This window comes from Ananas comosus, linkage group 8 (assembly GCF_001540865.1).
Source record: "Ananas comosus cultivar F153 linkage group 8, ASM154086v1, whole genome shotgun sequence".
NCBI lineage: Eukaryota > Viridiplantae > Streptophyta > Magnoliopsida > Poales > Bromeliaceae > Ananas > Ananas comosus.
In genome coordinates, this window is record NC_033628.1 from 11,191,007 (window position 1) to 11,211,433 (window position 20,427).

General features: G+C 33.0%; 2 protein-coding genes across 2 annotated transcripts; one reads left to right on the plus strand and one right to left on the minus strand.

The window, feature by feature from the left end:
- Window positions 103-3,796, minus strand: LOC109713629 (protein STRICTOSIDINE SYNTHASE-LIKE 5-like). Its single transcript, XM_020237783.1, has 4 exons — window positions 3,294-3,796; window positions 1,236-1,543; window positions 675-807; window positions 103-577 (listed from the first exon to the last, which is right to left on the minus strand). The coding sequence occupies exons 1-4, from the start codon at window positions 3,711-3,713 to the stop codon at window positions 302-304; spliced, it is 1,137 nt and encodes a 378-aa protein (XP_020093372.1). The 5' UTR covers window positions 3,714-3,796; the 3' UTR covers window positions 103-301.
- LOC109714650 (chaperone protein DnaJ-like) lies at window positions 7,659-8,216 on the plus strand. The gene has a single exon (XM_020239346.1). It carries the CDS (start codon window positions 7,659-7,661, stop codon window positions 8,214-8,216), a length of 558 nt encoding a protein of 185 aa, XP_020094935.1.

Here is a 20,427-nt window from a genome sequence, read left to right on the forward strand (position 1 = left end):
TATTAGGCCATCGTACATGTCACAACATACCATTCTATCCAAGAACATGCTCTTACTCGCTGAAAAATGAGATTAAGACTGATCAAATGGACTTTTATAAGCTTTAGAGATCAAACAGGTGAAGAGATTTATTGACCAACCAGCTTGTATGTACTGTGAAACTCAAGATCGTCAATTCATCAAATAATAACACTACTTGTTTTCTTTAGGCTTCAAACTTGACACTACCAAGACCAGAGCCATGAAGCATGCAACAATATTATTCCTCGACACTAATCTTACTTCCGCCGGCGAGAAGGATTCAATTAGAACTCGCTCCCGATCGGGTGAGATCAATTCTACTAATATAGGACTTGTGGAGTGAGCCATAATATAGGTGCTTTCCGATTTTGAGCCCACTGGTAGCAAGAACTAATCCAGGATCTGAATATAGAGAGAGTAGCTGCCCCTCCAAACTCACACTCAGAACTCCAGAGTCCTTCAGATTGAGTGGAACTGCCACAAACTTCTCTAGACTGACTACAAATTTTCGCAGGATTGGATACTTAAACAGTGTATCCATTATAAGAGTCCTTCCCTACAATGAAAGAGCAAAGGCATGGATTTTAGTAATAACTAAAAGTTAGAACATGTAGTGAACTCATTTTTCAGCAAACAGGTATAGATTTAGGTACCGCTGATAGTCCGATCCAATAGCGGCCTTCACCATCGTTGTGAATGTTATCTGGAAATCCAGGCAAATTCTCAATAAAATCATCGATTGTGCCCTTTTTTTCACCGTGAATGTAATATCTTCTGCATCTTCTTCTGCATCAATGAATAAATAAGTTAATCGATTAGGTTTTAACACGTCAAAGTGCTCAAGAAATTACCGCGGCATTCTACTTGTGAGAGATTAGTGTCATATACATCTGAGAAGAATCTGTTATAAAATATGTTATTAAAACTTCAAAGTGTCATCTGAAATGTATCTGTATGTTGATTACTTTTTATCTGACAACATTTCTTTTCCCAGCATAACTTAATGTCTTTATGTAGTGTATGATCTGCAACAACTTAGAGGTCTAATATATCATTGTATATTTTCTTTGAGGAGAGGTATTTATCACAAAACTACATCTTACATTGGATATGTTAACCATAAGAACATGAATTGATTATAATAAAGCAACTAAAATGGGTAACTTCATCCGAAATATCTCCGGTAATAACTGCTGGAGAGTTAGAGAACTTACAAAACACTCTCGCAGAAGATTAGGGACTTTTGATCAGGCGAGAGTGCAACACCATTTGCAAAGTAGAGATCGCGCACGAGCACGACCGTCCGATTGGTGGACGGGTCGAAGCTGATCAACCGCCCATGGGGCCGGCCGCTGAGGATGTCCATCATGTGCATCTCCAGGCTATATTTGTACGACGCATCAGTGAAGTAGATCAGTCCATCTGAGGCAACATCGACACCGTCGGTTAAGCCGAATTTTAGTCCCTCAGCCTCATCAGTCAACAGCTCTACATTCCCATCAGGTTTCACCCTTAGTAGACCCTGTCAATTACATTATTGTAGTTAATTAACACACAGTTTTTATCTAACATGATTGTAGATTTAGAGCCACCGCCATAAGTATTATTTGGGTTGTTAAAGTGGTTAAAACTACATGGGCATCACTTCACAGTAAGAGCTTGTCTTATCAGCGCCATGCATGTTATGCAATTTTTTTTTTTTTTACCGTGCCCAGCACAGCCTACAGCTCATAGTGGGCCGGGCCGTGCCGGACCACGGGCGGCCCTTTTTATATTTTCTTTAAAAAATTTTATCCTTGATTTTATAAAAAAATATATAGTTTTTTATTAAATAAATAATTTTAAATAATTTTTTCAAAATATTTAAAATTTAATTATTTAAAATTAATACTTGAAAGAATAAATTTTAAAAAAAAACCTTAAAACAATGGAAACGGGCTGGGCTGGCACTTAGGCCCGGTCCTAAATCGACTGACCCACACCCGGCCCTGTTGGCCGCATGGCCCGGATCCCAATGGTTATTTCTTGTATTTTTAACATTTTTTAATAATTTTCATCGAAAATTATTTATTACTTTTTAAACAGTGTCGTAAAAAATAATATAATATAAAAAGTGAAAAAAAGTTGTGGAGTATTTATAATATAATAAGTTAATATAATATTGAGTAAAATATATTGACACTTCGCCAGATAGAGAGTTAAAAAAAAAAAAAAAAAAAAAAAAAAAAAAAAAAAAAAAAAAAAAAAAAAAAAAAAAAAAAAACCTAGTCAAAAGAAGATATATTATATTATTATGCATTGATAGATCATTATTGATCACAAATTTATAATATAATAAGGTAATATAATATTGAGTAAAAAATATATTGGCACTTCACCGGATAGCGAGTATATAAAAAAAAAAAACTAGTCAAAAGAAGATATTATTATACTATTGATAGATCATTATTGATCACAAATTTATAATATAATAAGCTAATAAATATTGAGTAAAATATATTGGCACTTCACCAGATAGAGAGTTAAAAAAAAAAAAAAAACACACAAAAATATTATGCATTGATAGATCACTGTTGAACACAAATATCGCCCTAAGCAATTAATGCACGTTGTCGGATTGCCAACTGTCACATTAGTTACGTGTTATCTGACGTTCAATTAATAATTTTTGCCTAAAAAACTTCGCCCATATTTAATTATTATATATGTACATTTCGAAAGCTTACAATGTAGGTATATACTAAACCTGGCATATACTAAACCTTGCTCTGAGTTTCAACACTACATTAAATTGTATATAACAAGCAAGCCCAAAATTTTGATCCCTAGGCTACGTGATTAAAAATTTGCACCAAATTTTTTTCCAACACAAGATCATTTAAAATTACATAAACGATAGACAAAATGGTCTTTCCAGATATTAATGTGAAACGACGAATTATTTAAAAATATTTAATTTGTTATTAAAATATAAATTAAAATGAACATGTAGAATTTTAAGAAAATATTTTAGTTAAAAAGAGAGGAGAGCAATGAACAGAGAGAAAGAGAGGTGTTTATGAGATAGTATTTTGAGTGATTTGGTTTAAAATGAATTAATTTGAATTTAAAATTGAATTGATTCATAAAGAAACTGACTATTTCAAAATAAAATAAGAATCGAAATTCGATTTTTATAAAACAAACACCAATTATCAAAATCGATAAATTTCATTCTGATTGCACGGTTCAAAATAGATAAACTAAATAAGTCCATAAGATGTTGAACTTACCTTGTGAGCGTCGGCAACGACGAGACTGCGGTCAGGCGCAAACGCGAGGCCAAGCGGGCGGCCGCCGATGTGAACCCAATCCTCCACCTTGAGCTCATCTTTACCTGCCAACCAAACTCTCCTGATCCAACCATCCAAGCAGCCGGTGTAAACAAGCCCGTTCTCGGCATCGTAGGCCAAATCCTCGGGCCCGGGCAATAGCCCTTCTCCCACACGCTCGCTGTCTCGGAGGATTTGGTCGCGGTGCTCCGGCACGGCGACGGAGGGCAACGAGTAGAAGTAGTCGCCCCCGGGGAGCGGCACCGGGTCGAAGTCGTCGGAGCGGTAGAGGATCACGGAGAGCACGATGGGGATGGAGAATAATATGCTCATCAGTCCCAGGGTAGAGAGCAGGTTCTTGTGGTTTTTTGGCTCGGCCATTGGTGAAGTCCTTACTGTGAGGATTGGTTTCTTAATTCAATGACTGATATGGTGTGTCATGTGATGTGTGGGCATTCATTTATTAGGTGTCCGAATCGAGGAGGTGTGTGATTGAACCGGAATAATGAACGGTCAAAATGTTAATTTTGTGTGAATAATGGATTTATGGTATTCTACTTTTGAAAAAGTTTGATTGGTTGATAGCTTAAAGTGGTAAGGATGAATTATGCAAGGTGCATCACATGATTTTAATTCTTAATTATTTACTAGTGTAGTAACCCGTGCGATGCGACGGATAAAAAATTAGAAAAAAATTAAAAATATTAATGATATATTTTTTCAAAAAATTTTAAATTATTTATATTTAATTGATTATAAATTATTCAAATATATAGGCAATCTATATATATGAGTCAACAGTTTAAAAATAAATAAGTACTAAACCATTTAACATAATTATCATCTCAAGAAGTATATTCTCAATGGTAAGAAAATCAAATAAATAGTTTTAAACTATTCCTGCTAATTCCAAATATCACCAACAAACAATCAAACCATACAAAAATTTGAAGTGAAGTCAATTCAGATCCTATTACAATAGTAAAATAAATAAGTACTAAACCATTTAACATAATCATCATCTCAAGAAGTATATTCTCAATGGTAAGAAAATCAAACAAATAGTTTTAAACCATTCNCAAACAATCAAACCATACAAAAATTTGAAGTGAAGTCAATTCAGATCCTATTACAATAGTAACTGAAATGAGAACTATTTCAAAAGTAATATAGAATTCACAAATGTGTCCTAAATCACAACAAAAATCTAAATTCTTCTAGATCTAAGCCAAAAATTCATCAACTGAAACAAACCAGAATGCAAATTTTCATAACAACGCTTCGTCGAACCCCGCTTTCGCGGTTGCTTCCCTCTAAGGCGGAACGCTCCCCTAACGACATGAATAGAATTGTGGAAACGTCACCTTTGGAGACAGAGGGGCTGCGTCTTATAGAAATGGATGTTGTGCACAGACCCGTCATTCTCGTCGAAGCGATCGATTAGGGTTCCTATCTAGTAGTCCCATTATTGGATCATGCTGTTGTGGAGGCTCGCGAGGATTCATGGCCGCTTGATGTGGAAGCCGAACCCCTTCACTCAGTTGTTCTTTGTCTCAAGCTTTGTCAACATCTCCTCTCCTCCTCTTCTTCTTTCGTCAGCCTCCCCACTTCTCGAAACCCAATTGGATCTCTTTTTTTTTTCTTTTTTTTTACAGCTGAGAAGAAGAGGAAGAGGTGGAGTGGAAAAAAACAAAAATCAAGAGAGAGATCCAAACTGTTGTAGGTACGGTGAGAGAGGGAGAGAGAGACATCCGTTGCCAATTTTGTAGAGAGAGGTGAGAAAGATGAAGGGTTTCACATAAATATAGAGAGAATTAAAACATAATTTAAAAAATTAACAGTTCTGCTGTCCTCAAATTAAGGAGGTACTGTCATGTCAGATGTAGTCATGAGAACTTATATAATTGTATAGATTGTATACATTGTTAGTTACCGGCCAATCTACCACCAAGAATGTTTACATTAAGCTCAAGGCGAACCTAATGAGTATGCAGGAGTCAAATTGTCTAGTACATACAATTCAAGCGAGAACCAATGAGAGAATACGACGTGGACGGTGCTGTAACAGCCGTTACCTAAAAAAAAAAAAGAAGAAATTAATTGCTCAACATTTTTTTTTTTTTGCTAAAACCTTCAAATTTTCTAGTTTTTTAATTGTACCATTTTAACTATTTTAGTGAAAATCATATTAAAATTTATAATTTTTTTAGTTATTGAGTATTACGGTTCAAATTGTGATTACTAAGGCTGCGTTTGGTTGAAGAACTAAATTTTGAAAAACAACTTTTATTGTTCCCGATAACAGGAAATATTTCAGTACAAAATAGAACACTTGTAAATTTATGTTTGGATGCATTCGGGGATATTCTAAAGAATATCCTTAGTAGCGTTTGGATAAAAAGTCTAGAACAATTAAAATTTTGTGTTTGGGTGCAGTGTAAGTTGAGTTCGGAGGTTTAGAAGGGAAAGTCGAAAATAGGTGAACTAAGAATTCTTTGTAACTTGAGTTACATAAATTTTTTCACTTACATCAAAACAAACAGCGAAATTCATGAAACTCAAATTCCAAACCCTCCACTTACACCAAACCAAACAGCCTCTAAGATCCTGCACGAAGAGTTAGAGGCATTTCGTAAGCGGATGACGTATAAGAAATTGCTAGCGAAGAGCGTGGCAATAGCGAAGTGACTTTTTCATGTGGAGACGCGTCTTGAAGGGAAGTATAAAAAACTACTCGTTCATTGTCAAAGTCTACAAGAGAAAGTTGGTGTCACTCGCCCGCATATAGAAGATATTGTTCTTATGCATGAAAAGTTCAAAAAAGCCGAGAAAGGAAAGATTTCGCCGGACATGATGGATGTGTCTGAGCTGGAGATCGAGAAAGCTGATTCTGAATGCAAGCTAAACGGCCCCAAGCTTAGCCCAGCCTAAATCCCAATCCAAATTCTGAGCTTGGATAATATTGGTTTTATTCAACCGGTATTTGGATCCAAATCACACATGTCTTATCCAATATAATCCAGAATTTAAAACTCGAATTCAAATCCAAACCACATTAACGAAAACCTAACCCAAGCCTAATGCCTTACCGTATGAACTTCAATCAAAATTACAAACCAAGTTTAAACCATATGAATCAACCGATCTCTTCACTAAACCATAGCCCTAGGACTTGTATCGACTTATCCCTGCGTCAGGCAAAATTCTTGAGGGCAGATCAGTTCAGACCCAATTCCCTGGCATATGTTCCTAGGATCAAATCACAACGGTATTCAAACACAGTCACATTCCTTCCTTTGCGACAAAAATATAATTTTTTTAAAAAATATTATAGATACCTCATAAAATTAGTAATATCATAATTATCTTTTTAAATACCTACTTTGTTCCAATTATACCCTCATCGTTCGCCTTAGTAAGTTTATATAACTTTAATCCTTTTTTTATTATATAAAATATATTAAATATAAAATTACCTAATTTTTCTTTATTTTGAATCTAGTGGTTGTTTATCCATTATTTATTCCCATATTAAGTAATGGATAAAATGCATGTAAGACTCCTCAAATGTTGATTATTTTGAAATAGGCCCCTGAACTTTTTTTTTTTACTTTTCTTTTATCCATATAACTGACAAATTTGTCAAAATTTAGTGGTTCATTTGCTATTAGCTGTTAATTTTTCAGAAATTAGTTTTTATGACAGATTTTAAAAGGTTTGTGAACAATTTTGTAAGATTGTTTATTAGCATCTAATTAAAGAACTCCTACAGCACTTTGTTTAATATTTTCTGAAAGATAATAATTAATTTGCTAATAAGTATAATTAAAATGTATTTATAAAATTAATAATAAATGATGGAGTGAGTTAACATTTAAGAGGGCATTGGTGAATAGTAGAACAAGGGGTCCGATAGGAATTGGCTCACCGTTTAATATAGCTCGGATAAAAATTTACATGCAAAGATAGTTTTGAAAGTGTTTCAAGATTAGAGGGGCATTATTAAATTGTAAATTTGACGGGAGTATTAGTGGAAAAATATATTTTTAGAAGGGCATTGAATAAATTTTTCTAAAAAAAAAAAATTTAAAGTTAATAGTAATTTCTTTTATGCAAAAACCCAAACCGGAAACTTGTAATTCTAGTCCTACTCGGAATTCGGATCTCGTATAAGACTCTTGGAACTCGGATACTCATTAGATCAAATAAAAAGGCCCGAACACCCGCTTTTTCTTTTTTTATTTTAATATACACCTCCTCCCACGTTGTTCCGCCTGTCGAGTCTGGCCCCCGTTGGTTCCTAGCCCTAGGCGGGTCTTGTACCCGATGGTCGGCAGCGGCATGGCGGCGGGCGAAGACGGCGAGTTGGTGGACCACTACTCGGTGCTGGGCCTGCCGTCGGGCGAGGAGGGGGCGAAGCTAACCCTAGAAGAGATCAGGAAGGCCTTCCGGACTCAGTCCCTCTCGAGCCACCCGGACAAGCGCCCCGGCGACCCCACCGCCACCGCCGATTTCCAGCGCCTCCGCGCCTCCTACGACGCCATCTGCGACCCCTCCGCTCGCCGCCTCCTCGACGCCCGCCTCCGCCTCCGCCTCAGCCTCCGCCGCAGCCGCAAGAAGAATCCCACGAGCACGAGCACGAGCACGAGCACATCATCCATCCTCGAGGATATGTTCCCGGAGGTTTTCGAGTGGTGGCGCGCCGAGTCAGCAAAGAGCCGGGCCGAGTACAAAAAGTTCAGGGCTGAGATCAGAAAAAGCTGGGCCGAGCGCGAGGCCTGGTATACCGAGAAAGTCTTCCCCCTCGTAAGCGAGGAGACCAAAGCTTCTATTCTGAAACATGTTTTTCGCCGTCGCCGACCAAAGAAGAAGGGAACGCGCTGAGTCTCTCTCCTCCTCTCCTTTATTTTGTGTTTAGGTTTCGCTGTTCTTCTGCAACACCCATGTTTCAAATCTATAAGTTTTCGGATGTTTATTCGGCCACATATGCATATTACTACAGTTTTCAGCTCATTCTTCTTTAAGGCATGCAAGACTAGTTCAATCTGAATAAGATTCGGATGTGGCATTTGATGATGTTCGTTTAATGATCTTTCATTTGAAATTCCTATAATTATCTAATCGCACTTGGTCTGAATTTTATCGAGCAAATCACCAACTTCTACAATTCTGTGAGTTTCATATTCATCGTACAACAACATGCCCAAACAATCGAGTTAAATGTAAAATCACTTCTAGGTTAGTAGGTAGAACCTGGCATCTTGGCAAAGCAAAGCTATTAAGAGTTAGGCAGCGAGTAACTAAATTCCTATATTGCAGGTAATAATAGAATCCATCTCCTTATACAGCATAGGTTTTATTAATAAATTGTATAACAGCTCATTAGTAATTAAATTTTGAAAATTTAAATTTTAAAATTTTAAAATTTATATTTTAAGTTCTAAATTTTTAATTTAACTTGTAATATTTATTTTCAAATTTTATTAATAATACGCATAATAAATCACGTAATAAAATCTAACCTTGATAGATACAATTTAAATCATGTAAAATATCGTTGTATAAAAAAAAAAAATAATATTTAAATTTCAGGAGCAAAATTTTAGAAATATAATGTATTTCTGTGTATATATAATTAATTTTATTAAACATTTTTTTAACAATTTTATTTTCCTTCTATTTATTGATTTTTTAAAATTATTTTGATAGATTTATATCTCAAATTCTTTTCATATGTATCTTTATAAAATAAATTGTTGTATAAATTTATTTTGCGCATATATCAATTTTAATGACTTTCATTTAAATATATTTAACTATTAAATTATTTTTATATAATTTTTATTTAATTAATAATTAGACTTAGAAACTATATAAAAATATTAAAAAAATAAAATTTATTATAAAAATATTTTTATATCCACAACATCGCGCGGGTATTTCACTAGTTATATCATAATAATAAAGATTAAATCAAGAGATTCTTCTGCTGTATTGTGGTTGAGCTTTAATGTATTGTATTGAATTGATGGTTGTTTGGTTGCTTCTAGTTGCAAATAGGGGTGGAAACAAGCCAAGCTCGAGCGAGCTTATCTCGGCTCAAATTCAGCTTGAAATTAATTTCGAGCCTAAATTTAAGCTCAAGCTTGGATTGAAATTAATTCGAGCCGAGCTCGAGCGAGCCTAATTTCAAGTCGAGCGAGCTCGAGCCCTAAACGAGCCGCTTGAAATTCTCAACATTATACGATCAATAGTTTAATTTGTATAGAACATTATCTATAATTTGGTACAAAAATATGTCTAATAGTTCGAAGTACAAAATAATTATATGAAATATAGTATTATAATATGAAAAAAAAATAATTTATGAGTTGAATATCTAATCTTTTCAGCCCCACATGTCTTTTCTTCCGCCTTCAATCTCTATATTATTCATTTTCATATATGCAGTCAAAAATAAATAAATTATATAGATAAATATTGGATTAAACTATCCAATCATATATAACTAAAATTAAAATTTTATATGAATAATAATTTTTTACTTTAAAAATATTCTGTATATTTTCTCAAGCATACAATTAATAGTAAGATAGGCAACGACGGGCATATGATGTTACTTGGCAACTTAGAGGGCTTCTGGCTTGGCCACTTAGGGTGAAAGGCAGAAAAAGATAAAGAGAAAAACATATTAAAAATTTAGAGCTCTGTAAAAGAAAGAAAGAAAGAAAAAATATATATATAAATTTAGTAAAATTTTGCTCTTTTATTTGTCTTTTGGGTTTGTTTTTATGGGCCAACAATATTGGTCCAATTTTAAATAAATTCAGATTATTCACTCAGGCAAATGATATCGAAAAATCGCAAAATTTATTTTCTAGATACTTCAAATACTCTAGATCAAGTCTAATGGAGCCAATCGTCGATTCGAAAGTCCGAACATCGAAAACAACTTGAAAGCACGGAGCACTCCGTACTTTCATAAGCATACCAGACTCACTCTATATATATATATATACTAGTTAAGTGCACGTGCAATGCATGTCGCACAAATACTAAAAAATAAAATTTTATAAATACATTTATAGATTCGATATATAGTATTTAATTATTACTAAAATAAAATGACAGAAATAAAAAATAAAATTACAATATTATCAAAGAAAGAACACAAAATTCATCCTGATATCATTGAAAAAGAAACACAAAATTCGTCACTAAACTAACTGAAAATATTACGATCAGCCTCTCTTCTGTACAAATTTTACTGAAAGTAAGAAAAACAATAAAGTAAATATTAGTAAATCATTAGAATAGATAAAATTAATAAAAATATAAATTTAATAAGAATTCATATAAGTAAAAATTTTTAGCTTAATTTTATTTCTTGAGTTTTTGGAATANGAACGAGCCGAGTAATACTCAAGCTCGGCTTGAAATGAATTTCGAGCCTTTTTTTTTGTTCAAGCTCGGCTTATTTAATTTCGAGTCGAGCTCAAGCGAGCCAAATATCGAGTCGAACACGAGTCGAACGCGAGCCGGCTCGCTCATTTGCCAGCCCTAGTTGCAAACGTATAGTAGTTATAATTGTACTATAATTATAACTTTATACAGATTGAAAATATAATATTTGATTTGATGTATTTTTTTTTACATTGTTATAGATAGAACTGTAAGAGGAGATTTAATTGCAGCAGTTGAAACTATGGTTAAATAAATTGCAATTCTAATTACAATAGTTGTAAAGAATAATTTTAAGCAAAATGTTAGTTCATATGGCAAATCACTTTTTAAATCAATAATATTTTTTTGTACCTATATTGAAGATAATTTTATCATTATATGTGCATGAAAATGATAAAATTTTAAAAGCACACTTATTTGATACATAAAATAAAACAAATTAGTTATAACTGTATTAATTTCTATTGTATCTAACCAACACGGTTTATTTAGTTGATCTATTTAGTTTTAATTTTTATACTTTTGACTGCATAATTTTTAACTTTGCAATATTTTTTTATTTTTTAACTAGGTCTACCTATATCTCAAGTCTCAACCAAATCCCTTTGAAGTATGGGTTGCAACCCAGCTCGCTGGATTGCTTGCTGTTTGCGAGTTAGCCCGCGTTTGGCTCGAAATGAGCTCGAGATCAAATCGCTCGTTTAGTAAACGAGTCGAACAGGAGCTAAAATTTTCAGCTCGTTTAATAAACGGGCCGAACACGAGCTCAGCTCAGCTCGTTCGTATTCGGCTCGATATCAGCTTAAATACATATATTTTATATTTATATATATATAAATTAATAATTATATATATATTATAAATTTTTATTATTTAATTTAAATATTAAATCCAACTTAATTATAAAATAATTTATTTATATATATATTTTTAATCTTAGACCAAAATATACGGATAGGGTGCGGCCAATTTGAATCTGCTTGATACAACAGTCTGTTTTGGAGGACATGGGCGGTCACTCGTCACTTCACATTTACTGTTTTGCCAGCCCTGAAGGAGATTCAGGGAGTGCTTTTGAGAACGTTCTCCGGGACTCGTCTTTTCACATTTATTTGTTATTATTATTTCGCCAGCTGTGGGTAGGCACTGGAGCCGGCCAAGATTTTTCGTTGAACCGGGAATACAAGTCATCCCATTTATGCCTGTAAATATTTAAATAAAATATTTAAACGTTAAAAATTGAAAGGTTTGTCGCACAATAAGTTCTTACATATTAAATAATAATGACACTTTCGTTCAAAGTTTTCTATTTTTTTTTTGTTGGATAATTTATTACATAGGTGTATATGTGGGTGTATGGGGGTCTGCCCGTGCACCCTGTGCAGTCAACGTTGTCTCATGCGATTGCAGGGCTGGTGCGGCTCCGCTTTGCTTCCGTTGGAAATCGCTCTTCTCATTTAATGCTACTTTCGCCACGTCTTGTCGAGCTATCATTCTTTTTTTTTTGGACGCGCTAGGGTTGATTTGTCTACTCTCGAATTGAAATACGAAGAGAGCGGGAGGAGGAAGGCAAGGCGATGGAACAGCGGCGTGTTACGATCCTGACCATTTACGCAACCACAATTTCGATTGTAGGAAGGCGAAAATGGGATGATGAGTACTTTACCTGATCCAATTCCTCGATCCGATGAGGTTCTAGCCGAGAATTGAGGATTGGAGATGATGGGATTCAGATTGTAGCTGAATCCTTGTCCGATTTGGTATCAGCTGTGAAGAGATGTCGAGAACGAGATCTAGATCTGAGAAGTGAGAAGGGAAATAAAAGAGACAGGGGAGGGTAGCAGAGCAGAGGAAGAGAGGGAAGGAGACGAGGAAAAAGAAGAGAGATAGGGGAGAAATTTGGGATTTTATTTCATATCCTCCATTACAAATTCAGCTTAATGCTATTTATACTTCTAGTCTGAGGATCAGAATGTAATTATTACAAAATTGGGGAATGGAACGAAAAGAGTGTATTTCTAGTGTTGGACCGCCAATGAACCAATTGCAAGGGAATGGCCTGGCCCGGCCCACTAACAGCTAGTTAATCGGGTAAACGGTTATGGCATGGCCTTAACCGCATGATCCATTGTTCGGCGGTTCTTGGGTTCGCATGTTATGCCCGATCCACCCTCAACGCTGCCCGATCCTCTAGCTTATCTCCACCGTCTCCGTTCATCCCCTTTCCACCGCTCCTCAGCTATACTTGATGTTTTAATTTTTATTGACAAATATTAATGCCCAGCGGAAACCAATTTTGCTAAAAAAAAAAGTTTTATTGTAGCTAAATATTTTTTTTGTTGCAACTAAATATTATTTTTTCTTCCAAACATTTCTACGAATATGTTGTTTTGATATAGAAGTACGTTTTTTTTGGAACTACAATTCAAAATTGTTAGATGTATATTCATTGATCTATTAGAAAGAATGCGAAGGATAATCTATTTTTATATACGACAATTGGCTGGTTTGATTTGCTTAAGAATATAAAATCTAATAAATCTAATTTTAGGACTAGTTGGATAGAGCTATATGTGTAAGTCATTTACTTCTGAAGTATGCAAGTCATTTACTAGCTGGATAGTGTTAGGCTAGTTGGAGTGTGTTTTTTTGCTACTAGTTTAGTGGGGTTTAATTGCTGGATTATCTTTGCTATTCTGTGTAATGTTTTAGTTTTTATTGACAAACATTAGTGCCCAGCGGAAACCAATTTTGCTAAACAAAAAGCTTTTATTTTTAGCTAAATATTTTTTTTATTGCAGCTAAATATTATTTTTTCTTCCAAAATTTCTACATATATGTTTTTTTAACATAGAAGTATATTTTGTTGGAACTACCATTCAAAATTGTTTGATGTATATACAGTTAAGTGTTCTCTAATTTTATGCATTGTGATGATTTGTGGAATAAATCTAATTGTCTAGATAGATTTGACATAATGGATGAACATGAACAAAAAGTTGAAAAATGTTTGATACTTTATGTTATCAAACTTTATTGTTTAAAGTGTTTTGTTTTATTCGTAGACTATTAAGTTTTAATATATCTTTATAACCATTTATTATGTTTTAGCTTATGTTTACAAATTTTTGTAATTGTTGGTTACATATGCAGTGGAGTATATTCTGATTAGGTGCTTAATGATCTATTTTGTTTAAACAATATTGAGACACATTGTGATATGTTTCGTTTAAACAGTTTTGAGACAATGGATTAAGTGAACAAATTGAAATGTGATAAATATTCTGAAAATGAGATAGGTAAGATCTTTCATGAAGAACTAGAGGCGTTTCACAGGCAGATGGCTTATAAAAGTTGCTGGTGAAGAGAGTGGTGATAGCTCATCGACTTCCTCATATGAAACGAGTCTTGAATGAAAGTATAAAAAACTATTTGTTAATTGTTGACGTCAATAAGAGAAAGTTGGTGATGCACACCAATGTATAGGAGATATAGTTCATACACATGAAAAGTTGATCAAAAAGGTCAAGAAAGGGAAGATTTCGCCGGACATGATAGATGTGTTCGAGCTAGAGATCGAGAAATTTTAGTGTGAGTTCTCCTCTGAAGCTTCGAAACTTGCTGAAGAGTTTGAAAAACTATCAGTTAAAGCATCAACATATAGCAAGATAGCTGAGGTATGATATCTTTTCATTTTATGTTTTAAATAAATAAAAAATCACACTACATTTTATGCTAAGAATTGTGTTAATTTAATGATTTTTTAATTTCAGCACGGCGTAGAGGCTAGCCAAATCAATGCGCCTATTCTAGTGAGCATGCGAGAGCAAGTGAGGACAAGAACTTCAACCTGCCAAACTTTGAAAGAGTTTGAAGCATATGAAAATCATAGTGGAGGAAGTACATGTATAGTTTATTGTGGGCTACTTGGTCAAACGTAGCCGGTACTTGCATAAGACTTCGTTTTTTAGATTTTGCTTAAAAATTTTGAACTTGGTAGAATCTCATGCACTAGTAAAACAATTACTATACCTGTGTCACTACTCACTTGTAGTGCCTTCGCACCTCATAGCATCCTCAGGAGTATGTTTGCTTTTTTTTTTTTGCAACTAATTATTTTTTCTTCCAAACATTATTACGAATATGTTGTTTTGACATAAAAGTACGTTTTTTTTGGAACTGCAATTCAAAATTGTTAGATGTATATTCATTGAGCTATTAGAAAGAATGCGAAGGATAATTTATTTTTATATACGACAATTGGTTGGTTTGATTTGCTTAAGAATATAAAATCTAATAAATCTAATGTTAGGACTAGTTGAATAGAGCTATATGTGTAAGTCATTTACTTCTGAAGTATGCAAGTCATTTACTAGCTGGATAGTGTTAGGCTAGTTGGAGTGTGTTTTTTTGCTAGTAGTTTTGTAGGGTTTAATTGCTGGATTATCTTTAATATCCTATATATTGTTTTAGTTTTTATTGACAAACATTAGTGCCCAGCGGAAACCAATTTTGCTAAACAAAAAGCTTTTATTTTTAGCTAATTTTTTTTTTATTGCAGCTAAATATTATTTTTTCTTCCAAATATTTCTATGTATATGTTTTTTTAACATAAAAGTACGTTTTTTTGGAACTACCATTCAAAATTGTTTGATTTATAAACAGTTAAGTGTTCTCTAATTTGATGCATTGTGATGATTTGTGGAATAAATCTAATTGTCTAGATAGATTTGACATAATGGATGAACATGAACAAAAAGTTGAAAAATATTTGATGTTTTATGTTATCAAATTTTATTATTTAAAGTGTTTTGTTTTATTCATAGACTATTAAGTTTTAATATATCTTTATAACTATTTATTTATGTTTTAGCTTATGTTTAGAAATTTTTATAATTGTTGGTTACATATGCAGTGGAGTATTTTCTGATTAGTTGCTTAATGATCTATTTTGTTTAAACAATATTGAGACACATTGTGATCTGTTTCGTTTAAACAGTTTTGAGACAGTGGATTAAGTGAACAAATTGAAATGTGATAAAGATTCTCAAAATGAGATAGTTAAGATCTTTCATGAAGAACTAGAGGCGTTTCGCAGGCAGATGGCTTATAAAAGTTGCTGGTGAAGAGAGTGGTGATAGCTCATCGACTTCTTCATATGAAACGAGTCTTGAATGAAAGTATAAAAAACTATTTGTTAATTGTTGACGTCAATAAGAGAAAGTTGGTGATGCACACCAATGTATAGGAGATATAGTTCATACATATGAAAAGTTGATCAAAAAGGTCAAGAAAGGGGAGATTTCCCCGGACATGACGGATGTGTCCGAGCTAGAGATCGAGAAATTTTAGTGTGAGTTCTCCTCTAAAGCTTTGAAACTTGCTGAAGAGTTTGAAAAGCTATCAGTTAGAGTATCAACATATAGCAAGATAGCTGAGGTATGATATATTTTCGTTTTATGTTTTAAATAAATAAAAAATTACACTACATTTTATGCCAAGAATTGTGTTAATTTAATAATTTTTTAATTTCAGCACGGCGTAGAGGCTAGCCAAATCAATGTGCCTATTCTAGCGAGCATGCGAGAGCAAGAGAGGACGAGAACTTCAACCTGCCAAACTTTGAAAGAGTTTGAAGCATATAAAAAGTTCATATTGGAGAAAGTACATGTATAGTTTATTGTGGGCTACTTGGTCAAACGTAACCGGCACTTGCATGAGACTTCGTTTTCTAGATTTTGCTTAAAAATTTTGAACTTGGTAGAATCTCATGCACTAGTAAAACAATTGCTATACCAGTGCCACTGCTCACTTGTAGTGCTTTGCATCTCATAGCATCCTCAGGAGTATGTTTGCTTGCTACGTTTTCACTGGCCTACTCGTAGCAATGCAACTTACTGGTAGTACTAAGGGGGTGTTTAATTAGATGTAATTACAAATATAGTATAGTTAAAGATTGATGTAGTTGAAAATACAGCAATTACAACTATACGCATTTTGTTTGGTTGAATGTAATAGAAAGCGCTGCAACTATAAATAATTTGTTTGGTTGTATGCAGTTTAGAAATAATTTTTAAAATATTTTTTGTTTTAAAAAAATATTTTTTGTTTAAAAAATATTTAGGGATGTAAGCTTACCATTTGCTTAAAGTTATTACACTTGAAACTACGGTCAATTTGAGTGTAGTTCCAACTATTGCAGTTGGGCCTCCTCCTGTAATTCCTATTGCGGCAGTTGGAGTTAAATACATTAAATCAAATATCGAATTTGTACTTGTATACAATTACAACTGTAGTACAGCTATAACTATGTGCAACCAATGGTCCCTAAGTGCAGAAGTGGCATTAAAGGGCTGCCTTGGGGAACTGTGTTATTGCATCTGAACTACAATGTGGTTTTAGTATCAGAAAGCCTAATACAATCCGAAAAAAATTTCAGAAGGAAAAAATTATTATTCGCTTCTATCTGACGAGATATTTTTTAAAGTTATTTTTACGAACTTGTTTAGTTCTTGATATTTTTTTAATATGTCGGAAAATTTTTTTATGTTTTATGATAAAAATATGACGTGGTAGGAATTAAAATTTTCTATGAAATTCTATATTCGTAGAATTTCAGTTGTTATTTTTTTAAGACAAATTTGATTTAGGAGTGCTAAAATATTGTCCTGCAAATTTAATATCTATTCTAAAAATTTAAATTGAGTATAGGAAGTACATAAAGTTAAGAATTTTCTGAACTTAGGAATATTTAAATTCAAATTCATTGCTTTATTCTGAATTCAAATGCAAATCTAAAACCAAATTCAAACCTAAGTATGAATTTAAACCTATTCCCAAAGTCCAAAGTAAATTCAGTTTTAAACCAAATTAAAAATGCAAATCCTGAATTGAAACTTTAAATTCGAACTTAATTCAGTGTAAATTTAAAGTTAAATTGAAATTGCACAGCAAAATTTAAATTGAAATCGTAATTCAACTCAAAACCTAAATTAAAACCTAATTCCAAGTTTAAAATTAAGTTACTTTTGAAATTTGATTTTCAAATTGAAATTTAAAATTTTGACTTGAAATTGCAAGTCAAGTCTGATTGATCTCTGAAGTCTAAAGTGAAGTCTAATTTGAATCTTAGGCCATCTATAACCAAAACCTGAATATGACAGTTGTTACCCAACCAAAGCTGAGTAAAATCGATTTTAAAGCTGATTCTGAATGCAAGCTAAATGGACCCAAGCTTAGGCGACCCTAAATCCAAACCCAACCCAAATTGGAGCTTGAATGATATTGGCTTTATTGAACCCAAATCACATATGCCTTATCCAATAAATCACATATGCCTTATCCAATACAAACCCGAATTTAAACCAAGTTCGAAACCAAACTCAAATCCAAACCACATTGACCAAACTCTAACGCAAGCCTAAAGCCAAATCGTATGAACTTCAACCAAAATTTCAAACCCAATTTAAACCATATGAATAATGATCCTAATCCAAATCAATCTCTTCACGCAATCATAGCCTTAGGACCTTCTTCAAACAAAATTCTTAAGAGCAGATTAGTTCAGACCCAATTCCCTAGCATATACTACCAGGATCAAATCACGACAGTATTCAAACCCAATCAAGCTCCTTCTTTTGCAATAAAAGTATTTTTTTAAAAAAAAAAATCGGCCAATTTGTATAAAAAAATTCACTAGTTTTGAAATTTTGCAAAACTAGACTACATTTTGGATTTTGTAGATTCAAGAGAGGAGAAGCAGCAAGGGACATCGGAGAGGGGACAGTCAAGAGAGCGGAAGAAGATTGCCCGACGGAGGAGTGGCATATTGCACTGGTTGACACTCGTTGCATTGTGAGTAGAAGAAGCTGCACTGGTATGAGGTACGTATTGTAATTTGAAGTGTTGTTCTACCGTTTTTCTTTGCGTTGCATCATTATTTTCATTGTTGTCTGCGTTTTCTTCCTAATATAGCTTCAAAATATTTATTTTGAAAAAATCGAAAAGCAAATCTTGAGGCTGGTGAATAAATTTGGTTTGTTTCCGAAGGCTTGAAGGTTGCATAATCTGGCAGAGGTGGACGGAGACAGAAGGCATTTTCGTTAGGTGGCGAGAAATCCGAACCGAATTTGCAAAATCTAAAAAAAGGGTTTAGTTTTGCAAATTCTCAAAACTTTGAATTTTTTATACAAATTGACCATATTATGAAGAGATGGTGAACCAAAGGGAGAATTTGATTAGTTGGTTACATGTCTATTAGTTTACAGCAGAGTAGGAGTCATTTGGTTTAATGAAACCGCTGGGGGGGACGGATTTGGTTCATGCTCATCTTGATCACAACAAAGAGATTCCCCCTGTTCTATGGGTGATACCGTAACCAAATAGCTTATTTAGATTGTAGTTTAATGGTGAGAAATGGACAGATTAATTCAGTAGCTCTTTATCCCATTTTTATTTGAACTATCAAAAGAATTTTTTTATTAATAGAATTAAAAAAATACTATAATTATAAAAAATAATTTTAAAAAAATTTTATTTATAAAACTAGTTTTATACAATGAATAATTTACCGCTTTTTAAATGTGGTAAATCGTTTATCGTTTTCTGAAAATGGTAATACTTAATACTATGTTTAAGAGTCGTTTCGTTTAAGAGGTATAATATTTCAAAAATATTACATATTTTATATTTGAAATGACAAGTTTGCTACTAACTTATCAAGTCTTTTGGGTTGGAAGCTTAGAAAGAACTAGTATATATATATTTTTAATGGACCATTAATAATTCTCATCTTGTATGAAAATGAAAATGCCTCCTTTTACAACTATCAAAGTTGAACTGAATGATAGACATTTGAATATTTTTAATAGAAAATATGAAGGATTGCCAAAATATTACAAATCAAGCCAAACGACTCCTTAGTGTTTAATTTAATTTATACATCCTTTGAAGTTCGAATATAAAAAAAAAGGAAAAAATATATAAATTTGGTGAAATTGGTAAATAATTTAGTCTTTAGAAAGCATGAATGATTTGTCACTTTCGCATATATCTAGTTTTACAAAAAAAAAAAGAAAAGAAAAAAGGATATCGATTCTTATAATTAAAAAACACTACAGGATTTTATTTGCAGACACATATCTATTTTGTATATTCCGTGCACTTGGTGTATCGTAGACCAAGTAAAAAAATATATAATTTTACTTTAATAGAAACATAAAACATACTGAAAAAATTAAATCTTAATTTTTGAATTGTTTATAATTAATCTTCTAGGGGTACCATGTATAATATTGTAAACGGCATCCAATACACTATGAATTGACAATGAAAATATTGGGTGCACCTGTTGCAGTGTATGTTATAAATATGTTCTATTTCAATTCAGTCTACCAAGGAGATATTCTCTCAATGTAACATGTGTTTTCTTTATATTTTTCTCTCTCAAGAAGTATGCACCGTACCTTTTCTCTATGCTCAACTTCTCTTATTGAAAAATTGCTCTATTTTTTTTTCCAAACAAACGACATGACTATTTTTTAAAAAATAAATTTAAATTAAATAATTATACATTTTTAAAAATACTTAATATCTTACTGTTCTAAATTATGAGTGAAATATATTATATTTA

Bases quoted from the DNA above. Each gene is read 5' to 3' on its own strand.
- LOC109713629 (XM_020237783.1), bottom strand. From the start codon at position 3,713: ATGGCCGAGCCAAAAAACCACAAGAACCTGCTCTCTACCCTGGGACTG. The intron at 1,544-3,293 runs GTAAGTTCAACA...TGTAATTGACAG, and splicing joins TCGTTGCCGACGCTCACAAG to GGTCTACTAAGGGTGAAACC. The intron at 578-674 runs GTACCTAAATCT...CTTTCATTGTAG, and splicing joins ATTGGATCGGACTATCAGCG to GGAAGGACTCTTATAATGGA.
- LOC109714650 (XM_020239346.1), top strand. From the start codon at position 7,659: ATGGTCGGCAGCGGCATGGCGGCGGGCGAAGACGGCGAGTTGGTGGAC.